General features: G+C 44.7%; 2 protein-coding genes across 2 annotated transcripts in view; one reads left to right on the top strand and one right to left on the bottom strand.

Moving 5' to 3' along the window:
* ezh1 (enhancer of zeste 1 polycomb repressive complex 2 subunit) overlaps nucleotides 1–20,257 on the top strand; it is a 291,439-nt gene that overhangs the window by 1,306 nt on the left and 269,876 nt on the right. The window lies entirely within an intron of this gene.
* The window catches only part of c1ql1l2 (complement component 1, q subcomponent-like 1-like 2), a 54,094-nt gene continuing 34,560 nt past the window's right edge, over nucleotides 724–20,257 (bottom strand). Inside the window, exon 2 of the mRNA XM_072694149.1 lies at nucleotides 724–5,124. Within this exon, the coding sequence (XP_072550250.1) occupies nucleotides 4,945–5,124 (180 nt within the window). The 3' untranslated portion in view covers nucleotides 724–4,944. The remainder of the gene's footprint in view (nucleotides 5,125–20,257) is intronic.

Genomic DNA, 20,257 nt, shown 5'->3' with positions numbered 1-20,257 from the left:
CATTGCATTCTCAATTTCTACAGAGAATAAACAACACTAGGAGTTACTGCTGATGTTCATCACAACATAAACTGGGTCAACCATTTGCAGAACTACTCATTTTATCATATATAATAATATTTAATGTCTGTTTGATAAATACACACATTCTATCAGCTCCACTGCCCATACAGGAGCACTTTGTAGTTCTATAACTCCAGACTGTCTCCATCTGTGTCTCTGTAGACTCTGTTATTACCCTCCTTTCACCCTCCTTTTCTTCAATGCTCAGGACCCCCATACAAGACTGACCACCACAGATCAGGGTGGTTTGACTGACATATGAAGCTGATATACAAATAAAGGTGCTTCAACTTGTTCTTTGAGTGAAGCCAATAGAAGAACCACCTTTGGTTACATAGAAAATGTCAGATAGACATATATGGGTGTGGTTGGTGTGGCGCAACAGATAACACCACTACCTGCCAGTGAGCTATTACACCATGTGGGAGACTGAGGTTTGATTCCTGGTCTGGATGACTATGCTGCGCTACACCAATAAGAATCCTTGGGCAAGACTCCTAACACTACATTGGCCCAATGCCGTAATACAAGTCATTCTGGATAAGAGCTTCAGCTAAATGCCATGAATGTAAATGTGAAGAACTTTGGAATTGGTAAAGCATTTGTACATCAAATACAGATTTATTAGCTCTTTAAAAAGTTCTCAATACTTCCTCTTTATTATAAACATTACAAACCATTTGATGCTTTATTTTTAGCCAATTACACCAATAGTTTTATCAGTGATTTATCAGTTGTCAGATATCAATCCTGAAGCAAAGACTATTTAATAGCTGTTTTACATTTGTGGAGTGCCACAGGGCTCAATTTTGGGGCCTATGACAGTGATGGCCCTCATTACACAAAGGAGGAGTTATAAAAGGTCTAAGGGGTTATGACTGTAGCATTAGCAATACTTGTCTTGTTCTAGACTGGACTTGTCAAGAGAACAGGAGCAGGTGACCGTCATGCAGTGCCCCCTGGGTAATGTAGTTTACATAGAGGTTCATTATAAATTGCCCAAGTCTTGATATGTTCAGGGCAGAAAACATCAGCAACATTTCGGTTGCTAGAAAGTAAAATGTAGAAAGTTTATGAAGGCCCACTTTGAGCACTGGGTGAGCACTGTGAGTGATAAATGTCCCATAAATTGGCTGGTCATCACAGGATCGGAAATCAACACACCACTGACCTCAGAAGTCTCATTTATTAATTAAATTTATTTAATGTTTCCAAAAGATAAATTAGGACTGACAAACATAAGCATAGATTTTCCTTTTTTCAATTTTACAGCTTTATTGTTCTCATATCTTCTCTGAAACGGGCGCACTTTCCCTCCCATCTTCCCATCTGGCTGAGTAGGGCATCTTCTATTGGCTGAAGTTTTAGTGGCTATATTTATGGGACCAATATAATGTGGCAGGGAGGAATTACAGTACATGTGTTTGCATGAACGCACATACACACACACAAATACACACACTCGTACACACTCATACACAATTTGAACAGATAAACTTCATTCGCCTGCATGCTGTCACCCTGTCCTTTCACATCAGCGTCAGCTCTTCACATTGTTGCAGTTGTTAGTGAGTGTGTGGAGGTGACCACTGAGGGGAAGCTACAGGAAGAGCTTAACTATAGCCTGTCCCTCCGTCTGCTCTTCTTCTTCACGTTCCCTCTCCCTACTTCTCTCTTCCTGCCTCAGTGTCTTCTCTCTGTACTGTTAAGTGGTCAGGAGGAGGCAAGAAATAGTGTCCAGCAAGTGTTGGCAGACTTTTATAAAGACTCAAAGGCTCTCCATCAGCACCGAAACAATAGCCAGAAATAATAATAATAATGACCAGTGATCTTCACTCATCTTAATATGGAAGGTAAAGCATGGACAGAGGCATTGCGAGGCATGTTGTTCACATTTAGTACACAGAACATCCTCAGAAAGCCAGATGATATGTGATTGGTCAGTGTGGTAGATAGAGAGAAGTCCTATAACTGTTGACTTGGCTAGCTAACGATGGTCAACGTTGCTGGATCTCTCTGTAGTAACATCACGGTGCTGTTACCATCCAATATCTACCAATCTACGCTTAACCTGAAGGCCTCCTGTTGTTGCTTTTACCCTTACAGCAAATGGTCACCTATTGGTCATCCTAAACCTTAAATCCCCACAGCGGCAATTTTGCTTCTAACACAACCCTCAGTTGGAGGTCCAAATAAAGGAGGAATCTGATCTGACAGCTTCAACACCAACTTACCAAAGCTAGCACTGCTTGAAGTGGGTCAGTACTCACTGCTATGCAGTACCAGTGGTTCTACAGTTTACTCTTTGGCGTAGCTGGGCTGGACTTTCCTGCGCACTGGGACAAGAACTCACAAGCTGACGGTTTGCCGAAAATACATCAAATGTCCGAGATCTCCTTTAAGTTCCGCCTTCTCATCGCCATTACTGGTCTACATGTACACACATCTACAATGTAATCATAGCAGAACCGGCCCGATAAAGGTTCCAACGCGGGCCGCCCACATCAATTTAGAATCCATGTTGTCGACGGCAGCTATTTCAATCACTTCAGCTGCTTAGTTTACAAACTCCACTCTCCCTAAACCGCATTGACGCTGTCCAATAGCCACAGACAGCTGGGGGTGGGACAGTGCTCAGCTGGGGGAAGGACAACAGAAAGTCAATCTCAGAGCAGAACCAATCAGAACCTCAATATAGCTATCAGCTAGGGGCTAACACTGTAAACTTCTGAGAGCAGCACTGCTACAAAAGCTAACACTGGCCACCAGATAATCCAGTGTAGGATGGGCTTTGGATGCTGCTTGCCAGCATTATACTGTATGTTGGCATACATTGGATTGGTCAGATAGCATCACCTTGCTGGCTAACCAGCTAAACTAGCACCAGACCAGCATGAATGACCTTAGATCAGCTAATGCAGCATTGAACCACTGCTGATCTAGGCTTCCTGTCTTTCAGCAGGGAGTGTTTTAGTAGTCATACGTCCCCAAAATTAGCTGTCAATTGTAGCTAGCTAACCATGCTAACGCGAGTGTAACCCTCAGTCCAGCTCCGCTGTTCCTTTCTTTGGGTCATTTGGATGCTCTCAAAACTTTTTGATGCTCTTAAAACCAAGGAAACATTTGCTTTACTTTTTTTATTCGCCCTAAAAAATAAAGGTGCTTCAAAGGTAGAACTACTTTTGGTTCCTTGAAGAACCAAGAAGAACCATTTGTGACTGAAGAACCTGTAACAGGTCTAGAGAAGGAGATGTAACACTCACACACACACATCTCTTTCACAAGCTTAGTTCTTTGTGGAAAATATGGGTGCTTCCATTGAAGAAACATTTGTGGTTCCTTATAGAACCAAAGAACCTTTAACTTGATGAGGAACCTTTATATCAAGTGTAGTTCACTCACACAAGCTCTATTACAAACATGGTTCTTTATGAGCCCAAAAGTGGTTCTTCTACGAAATCACTTAAACTGTGTTAAACGTTCTTGAAAATAAAAGTTCTTCGAAGGGTTCTCTGTATATCAATAAGATACAAGAACCGTGCTTGGTTCTGTATAGAGTCATGTAATTGGGTATAGAACCATTGTAACCGTTCCCAGGTTTAGATAAGCTGATATAAAGGTTCTTTACCTATGTAAGGGTTTGTCTTTGTTTACAAGCTGTTTCCTTATAGAACCAGAAATGGTTCTACGCTGAGTGATGTCATAGAAGAACCACTTTTTGGGGGTGTTTTGGACCTTGTAAAAGGTTCCTCATGCTCAAACGCACATCTGTATTACAAACATGGTTCTTTTTGGAACCAAAAGTGGTTCTTCTATGGCATTACTCAAAGAACCACTTGACGCACCTTTATTTTTAGGAGCGCTAACGCTAACTAATTACCCTGTTCTCACTCTGGGTGTGACCTAATGAGCGAAAGGCCCACCCTGCGAAAGGAGCGAATGTTGCATATCGATGTGATGGGATGTGACATATTTGAGGTAGGGGTGAGGAGAGGGAATTAGGGTAAGTGCTGTGAAGGATGCAGTAGCATTAGCCAAGCGAAGGGATCGGCAGCATCGCGTGTTTTCAGCAATGCCCTTGTTGAAATGATGAGGTTTGGCGTTTATCTGAAGTGAAGAAAAAAAGGTGCAACTGCTACTGTGATGCGAATGGAGCACGACACGCAGCGAAAGAACGCAAGAGGAACTCAATGACCAGGTTCAACCCACAGGTAGTTCTTTAGTTATCGGGCTTTGGGGAATTTCAGGAACAAACAGAAACGCTACGGATGGCACAAGCAATTTCATGGGCACAAGCATTTTTCAGTAGTCAGAAATATGATTTTAACTACAGCTAAACTCAATCTCAACCGATCCCTCAGTCAATAAAGCAAGCCTTCAAAAAATATTCTTTTTTTTTTGGAGATCCATGAGGGACAGATATGTTGGAACATTCTCGCTTTTCATAGATAGATATTTGTGGACGCAAAGTGAGATATGCTAGGGAGAAGCACGAGAAACGACAACGAGGAAAAGGCTCTCTGCCAATCAAAGTCACTCCAGGAGTCTCGGAACGAGAAAAAAAAAAAAGCCACAGTCTTTTTCTTTTTTTTTCTTCTTCTTCTTCAGAACGAAAGACAAACAGTTTTCATTTCCCTTCCTTTTTGTTCAGTAAGGTTATTTATTCAAGGAAAAGAGAAGAAGTAACACCCTTGGTCCGCCGAGAGCTTCTCAGTCCAGTCTGCTGTGGAAACTGCACTTGAGCAAAACGATGGTTGAAGCAATGAAGAGATCCTGTGAAAATAAAGCGCTTGGATGGTATAGGTTCCTCTCTCTTCTTCTGGCCTTTCTGTCTCCCAAACTCTTCGTCTCCCCTCCTTCTTCTCTTGCGTTCTCGGCAGTTCAGTCTGCGTAGAGGATGAAGCCCGAGAAAGTGCTGTATTTGTTGTTGTTGCCGCCGTGGGCCTTGCCTCCGTCCAGTTTGATGTAGACTTCATCTCCAGCATCCAGGTGAAGGATCACGCTGTTGGAGGCGTAGTCGTAGTTCTGGTCAGCGTCCTGGGCTATGGCACTCGCTCTCACCTGAGAGAGAAAGACATGGAGAGAGAGAGGAAGAGAGAGCAAGGGTGAAACATGGTAAATGTACAGTAATACCAGTAACACCACTGAAGGCCTTCATTTTGGTCACTGTTCGCTTTCCTCAGTGCTGTATTTCACGAGTTGTATCCAGCAAGTGTGGGCTGACTGTTATGGCTCAAGGCCCAAGGGCTCTCCAACCACACCGAAACAATAGTCAGAAATAATAATGGTAATGAGTCTCACTAACATGAGCATGAACACAGCCATTGCAAGGGATGGTTTTACATAAAGCACACGACTGGTCTATCATCAGGCACCAAGCAACAGGATAGTCAATATGGTAGCATGTGTGGACCAGAGAGATATCCTATAGCTGTTGAGTCGGCTAGCTAACAATGCTCATCAGTGCTTCTTCCCTGAAGAACTGCATGCATCACGAAAAGACTTAGGCTATGTTCAGACTGCCAGCCCAGATCTGATTTTTGGGCAGATCCAGATTGTATCCAGATTGATGTCTGAGAGTCTGGACACCTAAAAACCTAAAAAGCACATGAAATTCAGACCATGAATGAATTTCAAATCAGATTTTTACAGATATGTCTCAAGTCTGGATGCTCTAGATGCTCAAATCAGATTTTCACTCGCAATGCAAACACCGACCACGTCAACTCCAGAGTGACGGAAGTGCAGGGATCCAGAAAGAGCGCCACAGGTTAGCTACTGATGCCTACGTTCTTACCGCAGCAACCAATGCAGACAGGCTTGTGATGTCTGGACACTGATCCAGTCTGATCATGTGCAACTATTAGATATCATTCGACTTGCCTGCTGTCTGAACAAAGCCAAACAAGGACCTCTGAAGGCAGTAATTAGTTGGATCAGGTGGGCTGGATTAGGGTCAGATCCAAAGTCTGTGGGAAGGTAGCTTCCAAGAGCCGTGTTGGACCACCGAATTGGAGCCTTTACAGGTTGTGTGAACAACAAAAACACCAGCCAGTAACTGCATAGTAATAGGTAGCTGACTAGATGTCAGCCCATCATTCCAGTGTTTCCCAACTCTGGTCCTGGAGGATCCCCTGCCCTGTGCGCTTTAGGAGTTTCCTGCTCTAACACTTCACCTTCAACTCAGGCCTCGTCCACACGTATATGGATCCGGAGCTTTATGAAAACGCTGACACAAGCATGTTTCTAGATAGCGCTAGATTTGTTAAAAACACTGATGGCAGGTGAACTGACCGTGCTGAATTGCCCCTAGGTGTGAGTGTATAAGTAAATGTTTGTGTGTGTGTGTGTGGTACCCTGAACAAGGGGTATTCCTGCCTTGCACCTAGAGGAATGGATGGATGGATGGATGAACTTGTAGATGGAGCCTCAGGAAAGGCTTGTTAATTAGCCGATTAGCTGATTAGCTGGATCAGGTGTGTTGGGAAAGTGTTAACACTGCAATCTGCAAGGCCGGGGGTCTCCTAGAACCAGGGATCGGACCCACAGCATTACATCATTCATCCAGGTAACAGTTCTGCATTTGTGCAAAACTCAAAACCCAAACATGAGAAACTGGACTTAAGAGTAGGAGGATGAATCATTAAGTGGAACGACACCTCAAAAAGAAACCATGGAATCATCCATCTTCTTATCTGCTTCTCCCTGGTCAGGACCACAGTTGGCCTGGAGCTTATCCAGAATCATTGGGAAGGAATACCCCCTGGACAGGGCACCCGTCTATTGCAGGGTATATCACAGAACCATTTACCTATACCTACAGGCGGTTTAGCATAGCCAGTCCATCTATCATGTGTGAACCTATCATCATCATCCTCCTCCTCATAATCCTCTTCATCATCCAAAAGCAGAGCAAGGAATGAACTCAAAACCTCAGCCCCCTGGAGCTGTACAACACACGCACACACATACTACCTGATGCACAACCACATCTTAAATTGCTAAAGATTAGTAACATTAATAAAAAGAAAAATCAGTGGATAATTAAGAGTTTTAATTAAAATAAACTTATTTGAATTGAAGTTAATTAATCAGAACGCCAGGAAGAGTCTCTCCACTGTTTGTGTAATTGACTCAGAAGATTTACTCAATCTAAGACTGCATGTTGAAAGGGGCATAAACAGACAGACAGACAGACAGACAATGCAGTTTTTACACTGAACACTGAACTGCACTCGTCTGCTTACAGCATGGTTAGCCCAACTGGGACCCAAAAAGCTTTGTCCATAGGTTTCATGTTGGCCCCCCACTGAATATCCACCAGGGTCCCATGAGGGTCAGTTATGGGACCAGGAAGGGTTAAATATAGGCCCCATCTGGGTTGTGCACTGCATATGGGGCCTAGATGAGGGTAGACTGTGATGATAGGGCCCATTTGGAAAGCCCAACACATGTACAAACCCACTCAGAGTCCATGCCCACCTGGAACCCATACACAGACTAGTGAACTAGGGGCAGTAAGCACACACACACACAGAGTGGTGGGCAGCTAACTCCAGCATCCAGAAGCAGAGAGGGTGAGGGGAAGCCCGGGTATCGAACCCACAACCCTGTCATCAATAGCCCGGAGCTCTACTCGCTGCACCACCACTGTCCCATAATAGTATAGTAAGTTATACTGGCTAGTTGGAGACAGCACGTTAGCTTGAATGAGCCACGTTGCTTTGCCATCAGTGCCTGGAGTTTGAGAGAGCACAATTGCCCAGGCTCCCGTCGCTTGGGTAGATGGCGCTCTCTCTCCTCAGTTCTCTTAGAGCGAGGTTGGCTAACACAGGCGTCCAAAGGTTGAAAGCATTTGAACTTTGCATGACCTCGCATGTTTACCGCTGCACTTGCCACCAGGCTCCACATGTCTGTGCTGCACATACCATCAATTTTAGATGTCTTTCAAAAGTTGTCTACATCTCCAGCATTAGACTGACACACTTATCCAGATCATCTTACAACAATGTGAATCATGTTACGCTGCTCCTTGAGGAGCTTTTGGAGGCTCCTGTGGATGAACGTTCTTAAGATGCTTTAAGGAAAAAATTTTCTCAAGGGTTCCTCAAAGCACCACAAGAAGTTCCCTCACAGTTTTATATGAATGAACCTTCATCAAGGATCTTATACTTTTCCCCAAATGTCCACAGGTAGGAGAATGTAGTGTTAGGAGTCTTGCCCAAGGACTCTTATGGTGTGTCACAGGGAGCTGCCACAGGGAAAGCAGCATCGTTACCCACTATGCTACCCCAACCACGCTGAGATTTTAAAAAGTCAGACTGAGAATTAAACCTCGCCGTCAAGAGCGAGCTATGAGGACGGGAAACCTGAACAGGCAAAGAACTAGTTGTTTCTGCAGCATCAGCTGTTCTCTGTTGGAAGTAAACTCTGTGGGTGAGAGATCTGGATCGTGACTGTCCACAGCAGCTTGTTCGTATGAATTTTGTAGACACACACTGAGTTAGACAGGCAGTGGTGGCTCACTGGTAAGAGCACTGAGTTATTGATTACAGCGTTGTGGGTTTGATTTCTGGATCTGCCAAGCAAGGCCCTTAACCATCTCTGCTCCAGGGGTGCTGTGGCTCGGCTGACCCGGTGCTCTGACCCTGGCTTGCTAAGCTGGGATAGTGTGAAGAGTTTCTTAACTGAGAGAGAAGAAGGTACTTAACTTAGACTATATTTCTGCGGGTCATGAAGGCAACCCACAGGCACTGGATGGCAACAGGACCTCAAATTTTAGTAGAGAATGAAAAAATAGCCACAAAATAACAAAGCCAGATATCATCACTAGTCTACGTCAAATTGGTGTTGGGATTTAACGTTGTCCTGACATTACAATTTGGTCATCCGGCATTACAACTTACATTATTTGGACAAAAGTATTGGGACACCCATCTTAATCACTGAATTCAGGTGTATAAAATCAAGCCCCTAGCCATGCAGTCTGCCTCTCCACACATTAGTGAAAGAATGGGAGGTTCTGAAGAGCTCACTGAACTCCAGCATGGTTCTGTATGTAACAGGAGACACCGCTGCACCAACAACAACAAGTCAGCTGGTGAAATTTCCTCCCTCCTAGATCTTCCTCCATCAGCTGTGAATGATATTAGGTGACTTAGGAACCACAGCGACTCTCAGCAGACCAGGTAAAGTTACAGAGTGGGGTCAGGGCCGAGTGCTGAGCTCAGAGCACAGTGCAGAAAAGTCTCCAGCGCTCTGCTGCTGACTCGATAACTGCAGAGCTCCAGACCTGCTGCTGTTAGAGCTGCAGAGCAAAGGGGGACCAGCTCCATATTAATGCCTATGGGTTTAGAATGGGATGCCATAAAAGCTCCTGTAGCTGTAATGTGTAGGTGTCCCTATAGTTTTTTAAACCACATACTGTACATTCAACCAGATAATAACAATGTCTATCAGTGCTTGCGGTCAGCTGGTAAGATACATCGTACAGTTGAGGTCTTTGATTTCCACTGCAGAGACTCACGATGCAGGTGCCTTTGTCCATTAGAAAACTTTATTCACCACCAAAATGTTTCCACTTTAAGATTTTCCATTCATAAGGGATTGAGTTGATCTCCAAGACACGCAATACTGGAAATCTAGGAAACACACACACATACACACACACACACACGCTGACACACACTGAGATGGAAGATAACAATCAGTGTTAAGCAGAGCAGGAAGAGGAGCGGAGGATTTAAACATGATCAGATTTAATAAGCCTGGATTTGTTTGAGCATTAGGTTTGGGCATGGGGAAATTGCAGAGGATTTCTCTAATCTGTTTGGCGAATGAGACTTTGAGCTGAAGAGGGCATGAATATGTACAGGTAGGCGCCTGCGTCGTCTTTCTAATTCCGAGGTGAAATCTAATGCACTTTGGAGCGGGTTTGGCACCTGCTCTCAGCTAGCCGGGCCTCAGTCGGAGTCTGAGATGCAGACAGTCTGCGATGTTGTTAATGTTCTCTTTTTCAGAGGGGAGTTTTGACGGCTTTGGAAAATTGCTAATGTGTGTGTGTGTGTGTGTGTGTGTGTGTATGTGTGTGTGGGGGGCATCTTTATGACCTCTGCTATCTGTCTAATTAAAAGCTGTGTCTGAAAAGTTCTCCCAGACTCTAGGGTGAGCTGTGTGGGCTGAGGTGTGAAGTCAGTGCTGCACTGTATGTGTGTCTGGGTGTGTTTTCATACATTTTAGGACATATATAAATTATAAATTGGACATATTATTATTATTATTATTATTATTATTATAAACAGAAACATCAAACACTCTACAAAGAAACTTTTACCAGGCTTTTCCTTTCATTACATGTGACTACACCATCCACACCATGCCTACGTACACTGCATGTCCAACTGTGGTGGACATCCCTTATAATTAGTGCAAACAGACTCGTCTAGTCCCTGTAGAAAAGTGTTGCCAATAGAATAGGACAGGATATTTAGCTGAGAAGTAGTGGAACTGCGTTTTTCGGAATGACTCCATCCAATACAGATGCATCCAAGAGTTGGGGATGAGGAGAGGTAGTGATCATCCTGCATCCCTGGACAGTGAAGACAGTTGAGAGATGTTTTAATATCCTTGGATGAGCATGTGTCCCAATACTTTTGTCCATCTATTGTCTTCCCAAATAGGCCCCATCACTACAGCCCACCCTAATCTCACATGGGGCCTATATAGGACCCAGGTCCAGTGTACAAGCCAGATGCGACCCATGTTTAAACACTTTTGGGCCCATCACTGAACGTGGAGGGACCCTGGTCGGCAACCATATGTGGGACCAACACTGAACCTATTGTTCCCAGGTGCCTGGTTTCCTCCATGCTGTGGCAACTGCAGCCCAATTCAAGATTCAATCTTTCTTTCCTCAGACCTTAGTATTTCACTTCTCACAGTCTGAGAGTCATTCAGGTGCTTTTTGGCATACTCCCAGCAAGCTGTCATGTGCCTTTTAGTGAGGAATGGCTTCCATCTGACCACTCTACCATAAAGGCCTGATTGGTGGAGTGCTGTTTGATTGTTGTTTTTCTGCAAGGTTCACCCATCTTCACAGGAACTCCTATTCATAGTGATCACTGGGTTCTTGGTTACCTGTCTGGCCAAGGCCTTTCATCCCTGATTGCTCGGGTTTGGCTGGGTGGCCAGATCTAGGAAGACAGTCTGTGGTTCTTTACTTATCCCATTTGAGAAGGATGGCGGGGACCGGGCTCTCGGGCTCTTTCAATGCTGCATTAAAGTTCTTGTATCATTCACCAGATCTGTGCTGTGATGCAATCTTGTCTCGCTGGTCAGTTCTCTTGACTTCAAGGCTGGCTTTTCACTGTGACATACACAGTAAGGACAAAAGTATTGGGACACCTGCTTATTCATTTTCTTTTCCAAAATCAAAAGTTGATCCTTGATGCTTTTGTTGGAATAACTTCACCGACCAGGGAAGAAGGCTTTCTGCTAGATTTTGGAACATTGCTATGAGTGACAAGAACATTAGTGAGGTCAGGATGTTGGTTTTAAGGTCAGGATGTTGGATGATCATCACACCACTCACCATCCCAAAAGTATTGGATGGAGTGCCGTCACTCCAGAAAGGGATAGAGACAAGAGAGAGGGATAACCTTGGACAAAGCACCAGTTCATTGCAGGGCACCACAAACATACACCCATTCACTCACATCTAGGGGAAGTTCACCATGGCCAGTCCACCTACCTACCATATGTGTCTTTAGGAGGTGTGAGGACACCGGAGAAAACCACCTCAGAGACAAGGACAACACACCCATCCTCACAGACGGTGATCAGAGTGAGAACTGAACACACAAGAGCAGACCTCTGGTGCTGTGTGACACATGCACTACCTGCAGTGTCACCATGCCTCCCCATTTCCTAATTATGTCCAGTGAAATTAATCTGGCACAAGTGGACTCCAGTCAAGTTGTAGGAGCATCTCAAGGACCACTAATAGAAGTAGGACACACCAGAGCTGGAATACCACTGTCATTACAAAAGAGCCGGAATTCTTATACAGTATATAAACACTCTTAAATGGAAGTCAATGTAAAAGAAATATGTTAATCTGAGCCATTTCTATTGTTCCGTTCATCATCAACTTCTAACACATTGTAAAGAACAACTGCCAGATTTGTGGACACCCTTCTAACCCCCTTCTAGTTTAATTGCACCCATTGCTGACAGAGTTGTACAAATGCAACACAGGCAGCTCGCCTAGTCCCTGTAGAGAAGTACTGCCAATAGAATAGGACTCTCTGGAGCAGATAAACAACATGAACCTATTGGCACCATGCTGCCTAATGCCAGGCATGGACTAGAGGGGTCTAAAGCCCCCCAGCATTGAGATGTGGAGCAGTGGAACTACTGTGTTTCCTGAAATTATGGTCTGTGCTCCATCCAATACTTTTTGGGATGAGTTGGGGAGTTGGGGATGAAGTGGGGTGATGATCATCCAATGTTCTGACCTCACTATTGCTCTTTTTGCAGAATGCAATCAAATCCTCACAGCAATGCTCCTCCAAAATCTACTAGACAGTCTTCTTCCCTAGACAGTAGAGATAGTTACTCCAACAAAAGCAGGATCAACTTTTACTAGTAACAATGAGGACTAAGGAGGTGTCCCAATACTTTTGTCCAAAAGTGTGTGTGTGTGTGTGTGTGCGTGTGGCGCTTTCCATAAATCTATATGAAGTAGGCAGTGTATTTGTAGGTACTTGCATACCTGCCCCCCCTTACATTTGTATTGCTTGAGTAAATAGCTGGATTGATTAGCAAGGCTCATCCTGCCACCTGTCTTACTGGCATGGCCAGTGTTTGTGTGTGCGTGCCCATGTGTGTACATTGTCTGGCACAGCACACACTGGCAGAGGGGTTTTCCCAGAGGTTAGGGCCATATGGAGGTTGAGGCCGGGGTGCGGTGGTCGTGGTGGGACACATATGGCTGTAGAGTTGATGAGTGATGTGCGCTGGTGTAGCCCATTGGTCAGCTGCTGCTGTGTGTACACACACCAGCGTGGGCTGACGGAGCACATGACCAGTCACTGATGCCATTCCTCCACAAACACCATTTAACAAACCGTCAGCTGAGATTTAGCACCGGAGCCAAATCACTCAACCATACAGCCGCGCAGCACTGCAGCCTGGGCTGGCTTGTATTCAGCGCTACACTGCACACGCAGTAGGTACCAGGGTTTCAGGGCTGCTGGGCACCTGCTTTTTGGACACCTTGGGGAATCTGTGTTGATCTACAGCATTGAGAGATGGAGGTCATATAACCGAACACACACAGCAACTAAGGTTTTCCAGAGACCACCTAGACAAAGACCAGGACCTCTGGATGAATCTCGAGTGTTGCCCTGATGTGTTTGGTCTCTTTCTGATGGTAGACACTGTACTTTAACTTCAGCTGTGGTGAGAGCGACCTGTAGGTCCTGAGGTGACATTTTAGGACTGTTGGAGACGTCTTTACTCATCTTGTGGGCTGAACTTGCCAGAACGGTCTGATCTGGCCCTGCTGGCAGTTCTTTTCAATGTCCTCCACTTGTAGATGATGTAGTGGACAGTGGAACGTCTGATTTCTAACTGTTCTGAGATCTTCTTAAACCCCTTCCCAGACTGACCTGCATCTACAACCTTCTTTCTGAAGGCCTCAGAGAGCTCTTTGGATACCTTGTCTGGTCTGGGCCTTTGGTGTGAGACCAAAAAAGAGGGTGATCTCGGTCTGGACCCATTTGCAGTGTGAAAACACTTTTTTTCTGGATGATTCGGACCAATTACAGGAAGTTCTGGCAGGCTATCGTCACCCGTTAAGCAATAGAAGAAGAAAAAGAAGCAGTGTTGTGCTGAAATCCAACCTCCCCTCCTGTGCACGTGCGTCACGCAGCAGTAGGGGCGCAACAGATTAGGCTTGTGATTCCAGTATCTACTGTAACTATAGTTTGACCCTTATTTATGAACAGAAGTTAAAGGAATATGAGGGCAATCGACGTGCATACAGGCAAAGGGTGTTGGATTCTGGAGGGGAGGCAGAATTTGGCACAACACCTAGAAAGGCAACTCGCCAAACTGACAACACATAGATGTTGTCCGACGCATGCCCTTCTACAAACCAATCAATGTCAAGTATACGGAGACGCAGTGTTCTTGTTTTGCTGCAGTGTGAAACCGGACACAATGAACCGGACCAGATCTAAGACTAAGAACCTTGGTTTAGACCTTGGTCCTGGACCTGCAGGTGTGAAAATGCCCTAAGTGCTCCTCCAGAATCCCCTAAGGCCATGCCTCTAAGACCCGAAGATGGATTGCTGCCTGCCATCAGCAGACGGAGCCTGAGAGAGCACAATTGGCCTTGCTCCTTCTGGGTGGGTAGATGGCTCTCAGTCTCTCCCTACATCACCTCAGTGGAATGCTGGCTGGCACAGGCATCTGCTAACCGATGCAGCAGCATTCCTTTCCTCAGAGCGAGCTGGTTGCCTGGTGACGTTGCATTAGTGGCAGATCGAAAAGAGGCAGTGGCAGGTTGAGGTATGTGTCAGTCCTCACCCTCGCAGTGTCGGGAGCATTACATGTGATAGGGGAGAGTACTAAAGAGCGGGCTGGGTAATTGGCTAGATCTCAAATTGGGGAGGAAAACCCCCAGTAATGAGCAGTGTTGGGTTAGAGGTATGAAGATAAGTTGAGAAAGATAGAGAGAGAGAGAGAGGGGGGGGGGGGGGGATGGAGAGCAGGGTGGTGAAGGTGTCAGTTGTTTAAAATCGAATAACTCCTCTCCTTTCTCCATCCATATTCTGCTGAAGCAGCGCTCACCACAATCGCTCGCTATCGATTAGACACATTGTTTACTGAACGCATCCGGCTGAGCGTGCAGCCCAGCCTGAGTGACATTGTCCAATATCTCGGCTGTGCTCCAATATGTGCACTCATCTTCTAATTGAATGAACACTTAACTAGAGTGTGTGTACTTGAGTGTGTACTAGAATGCTTAACTAGTGTGTGCACGTGTGCACTAGAACACTCAACTACGGTGTACTTATGTTCTAGGGCACTTCTGTACACCGGTGTACACTTCTGTTCTACAGTGTTCAACTAGTATGTATTTGTGTCCTAGAACACTTAACTAGAGTGTACTCGTGTTCAGGAAAGCTTAACTAGTTTACTTGTGTCATTGAATGCTAAGCAAGTGTGAATGTTTGCTCTAGAACACTTTACTAGTTTTACTTGTGTTCTAGAACACTTGACCAGTGTAGACCTTTGTTCTACAAACCTAAACAAGTTTATACATGTATTTTAGAACACTATGGTGTACTTATGTTCTAGAATGCTTAACAAGTGTGTACTTTTGTTCTACAGTACTAAACTAGAATGTACTTATGTTCTATAATGTGTTTTCTTGGGTTCTTGAACACTTAACTCTAGTGTACTAGAACATCTAAAGTAGTTTACTTGTGTTCTAGAATGCTAAACAAGTGTGAATGTGTGTTCTGGAACAATTTACTAGTGTTTAATTGTGTTCTAGAATGCTACTAATGTATACTTCGTTCTACACTGCCAAACTAGCATGTACTTTTGTTCTAGAACGCTTAGCTCTAGTGTACTTATGTTCTAGAATGCTTTATTCTAGTGTACTTATGTTCAAGAACGCTTAACTCTAGTGCACTTATGTTCTAGAATGCTTAACTCTAGTGTACTTATGTTCTAGAACGCTTAACTCTAGTGTACTTATGTTCTAGAATGCTTTATTCTAGTGTACTTATGTTCTAGAACGCTTAGCTCTAGTGTACTTATGTTCTAGAATGCTTTATTCTAGTGTACTTATGTTCAAGAACGCTTAACTCTAGTGCACTTATGTTCTAGAACGCTTAACTCTAGTGTACTTATGTTCTAGAACGCTTAACTCTAGTGTACTTATGTTCTAGAACGCTTAGCTCTAGTGTACTTATGTTCTAGAATACTTTATTCTAGTGTACTTATGTTCAAGAACGCTTAACTCTAGTGCACTTATGTTCTAGAACGCTTAACTCTAGTGTACTTATGTTCTAGAACGCTTAGCTCTAGTGTACTTTTGTTCTAGAACGCTTAGCTCTAGTGTACTTATGTTCTAGAATGCTTTATTCTAGTGTACTTATGTTCAAGAACGCTTAACTCTAGTGCACTTATGTTCTAGAATGCTTAACTCTAGTGTACTTATGTTCTAGAACGCTTAACTCTAGTGTACTTATGTTCTAGAACGCTTAGCTCTAGTGTACTTATGTTCTAGAATACTTTATTCTAGTGTACTTATGTTCAAGAACGCTTAACTCTAGTGCACTTATGTTCTAGAATGCTTAACTCTAGTGTACTTATGTTCTAGAACGCTTAACTCTAGTGTACTTTTGTTCTAGAACGCTTACCTCTAGTGTACTTATGTTCTAGAATGCTTAACTCTGGTGTACTTATGTTCTAGAACGCTTAGCTCTAGTGTACTTATGTTCTAGAATACTTTACTCTAGTGTACTTATGTTCTAGAACGCTTACCTCTAGTGTACTTATGTTCTAGAACGCTTAACTCTAGTGTACTTATGTTCTAGAATGCTTAACTCTAGTGTACTTATGTTCTAGAACGCTTAACTCTAGTGTACTTTTGTTCTAGAATGCTTAACTCTGGTGTACTTATGTTCTAGAACGCTTAGCTCTAGTGTACTTATGTTCTAGAACGCTTAACTCTAGTGTACTTATGTTCTAGAATACTTAACTCTAGTGTACTTATGTTCTAGAACGCTTAACTCTAGTGTACTGATGTTCTAGAACACTTAACTCTAGTGTACTTATGTTCTAGAATGCTTAACTCTAGTGTACTTATGTTCTAGAATGATTAACTAATGTAAATGTGTGTTCGAAAATGCTTAACTAGTGTAAACTAATGTCCTACAATAATTGTGCTCCATTTAATATGTTTGAGATGAGTTGGGGGTGAAATGGAGATGGGGTGGTGATCAACATCCAACATCCTGACCTCACTAATGGTCTTGTTGCTGAATGCAATCAAATCCTCACAGCAGTGCTCTTCCGAAATCTAGTAGAAAGCCTTTATCCCTGGACAGCAGAGACAGTTACTCTAACAAAAGCAGGAGACACTCTGTGAACTGGCAAAAGTAGTTTACACCAGCCAGTGCCCTTACTGTAGTGTACTAGATACCAAAATTAGGTACTCTGATTGGGACACAGCCATCTCTTCTACCTACGTCCTTCCTCAAACATTCCATCATTACATGCAGCTCTACATTCAGCCAACATTGGTTGTGTTTATTCACACCAAACTCAGTTCAGCCAGGGCGAGTGTGTGTGTGTGTGTGTTCATTAGGCAGAAGCTGCAGAGTGCTAATTATGACGGACAAAGTGAAAAAAACAAATTGAGAGGTTTCTTTAAAGGCCACAGAGCAGAGCGAAAAATAGCAACTCCATCACCCTCTGATCAATCCCTAAGAGAGAGAGAGAGAGAGAGAGAGAGAGAGAGAGAGAGAGGGAGAGATAGAGGGAGAGGGAGAGAGAGAGAGAGAGACTGAGAGACGCTGCAGTTCTTCTGGCTAATGTACGTGTAATGCTGTCTACTCGTTTACTCCTCTATCAGCTTTATTCTGTACCTGCTTCTCCTCTCGTGGATCACGTCTCCTGTTAATCAGCCATGCTTTCTCTTTATTTACTTTAAATGGTCTTTCTCATACACATCCCTCCTCAATCCCTCCCTCTCTCCTCTATTTCACTTCATCACCTTCCCTGTTCTTCCATGAGCTCTCTCTCTCCTTTTCTCTCTCTCTCTCTCTCTCTCTCTGGCCTCGTTTTCACTGTAGGTTCTGAGTACAGGTAGAAACCGTTCCAGCAGCACTGCCAAGAACGCGGTTTGCAGACATCCTGCCTCTCCTGGAAGCTGCGGGAGTCTCCGGACGGTCTGGTGTTGGGGTAGCACTGGTTGACCAGTGTATCAGTGTTGCTGGTTTGGTGTTGGGGTAGTACTGGTTGACCAGTGTAGCAGTGTTGCTGGTGTATGCTGGTCTGGTGTTGGGGTAGCACTGGTTGACCAGTGTATCAGTGTTGCTGGTTTGGTGTTGGGGTAGTACTGGTTGACCAGTGTAGCAGTGTTGCTGGTGTATGCTGGTCTGGTGTTGGGGTAGCACTGGTTGACCAGTGTATCAGTGTTGCTGGTTTGGTGTTGGGGTAGTACTGGTTGACCAGTGTATCAGTGTTGCTGGTGTATGCTGGTCTGGTGCTTTGGTAGTAAAGGTTGACCAGTGTACCAATGTTGCTGGTGTATGCTGGTCTGGTGTTGGGGTAGCACTGGTTGACCAGTGTATCAGTGTTGCTGGTGTATGCTGGTCTGGTGTTGGGGTAGTACTGGTTGACCAGTGTACCAGTGTTGCTGGTGTATGCTGGTCTGGTGTTGGGGTAGTACTGGTTGACCAGTGTAGCAGTGTTGCTGGTGTATGCTGGTCTGGTGTTGGGGTAGCACTGGTTGACCAGTGTACCAATGTTGCTGGTGTATGCTGGTCTGGTGCTTGTGTTGTACTGGTTGACCAGTATACCAGTGTTGCTGGTGTATGCTGGTCTGGTGTTGGGGTAGTACTGGTTGACCAGTGTATCAGTGTTGCTGGTGTATGCTGGTCTGGTGCTTTGGTAGTAAAGGTTGACCAGTGTACCAATGTTGCTGGTGTATGCTGGTCTGGTGTTGGGGTAGCACTGGTTGACCAGTGTATCAGTGTTGCTGGTGTATGCTGGTCTGGTGTTGGGGTAGTACTGGTTGACCAGTGTACCAGTGTTGCTGGTGTATGCTGGTCTGGTGCTTTGGTAGTAAAGGTTGACCAGTGTACCAATGTTGCTGGTGTATGCTGGTCTGGTGCTTGTGTTGTACTGGTTGACCAGTATACCAGTGTTGCTGGTGTATGCTGGTCTAGTGATGGGGTACTACTGGTTGACCAGTGTATCAGTGTTGCTGGTGTATGCTGGTCTAGTGCTTGTGTTGTACTGGCTAACCAGTATACCAGTACCAGTACAACAAGTCCTGATTTATACTGGTCCGGTGCTGGTGTAGTACTGGTTGACCAGTATGCCACTGCTCAAAACACCCAAAAAAGCTGGTTTATACTGGTCTGGTACTGGTGTGCATTGAGAGGACAGCTCAGACGGAGGTAAGCGAGTGCAGGCGATCGATGGCTCAGGTGAGACGAGCAGTCCGTCAGCGGGGGAAAGAGGGATGGAGAAGAATGGAGGGGGGGAGAGACGAGTGGCAGACGGACACACACACAAGCACACACACCATCTGCTCACTGCCTGTCCTCTATACTCTCCCTGCGCTCCCCTATAGCGTCCTGTTGTCACCAGCTATTGTCTATGAGTCATCGGCTTCTCCTCCAGGGCGAACACACAACAAGAGGTGTGATAAGACCATATTTTGGGCTCATTGTAGTGAAATACACACTTCCTGTGTGTCCAAATGTTTGTGGACACCTCTTTTAATGAATGCATTCAGCTATTTTAAGTTGCTGACAGAGATGTGCAAATGCACACACACACACACACACATATAGTTTGTCTAGTCCCTGTAGAGAAGTACTGCCAATAAAATAGGACCCTCTAGAGCAGATCGACATGAATCTATTGGCACCATGCTGCCTAATGCCAGACATGGGCTAGAGGGGTATAAAGCCCCCCAGCGTTATTGAGCTGTGGAGCAGTGGAGCTGTGCTCTTTCTCTGGAATGATGGTTGCGTTCTCTGCACTGCAGTAACTTTGACTGACTGGTGGTGAGAGTGTTATACCAGTGCAACACACACTAACACACTAACTCACCACCAGCATGGCAGTCAGTGTCACTGCAGTGCTGGGAACGACCCACCACCCAAATAACACCTGCACTGAGGTGGTCAGTCCTGTGTGGAGGGTCCTGAGGAGGGTGAAATAACAGAGGATGTGGACAGTGAGTGTAGAAACAAGGAGGTGGTGTTAATGTTATGGCTGATAGCTGGTGTATTGCTCTGTAATATTAATATTAATATTAATCCAGGTGTTATTAATGGCCAAAGTGACTGTAACACTGGTATGTGCAGTGGTTTCACAGCTAACAGATGTGTGCACACGCTTCCTCTGGATATTTTAAGTCCAGACTTCCTTCTGA

This window comes from Salminus brasiliensis, chromosome 12, assembly GCF_030463535.1.
Source record: "Salminus brasiliensis chromosome 12, fSalBra1.hap2, whole genome shotgun sequence".
In the NCBI taxonomy this organism is placed as follows: Eukaryota; Metazoa; Chordata; class Actinopteri; order Characiformes; family Bryconidae; genus Salminus; species Salminus brasiliensis.
This window is presented reverse-complemented; position numbering and strand designations above follow the sequence as displayed.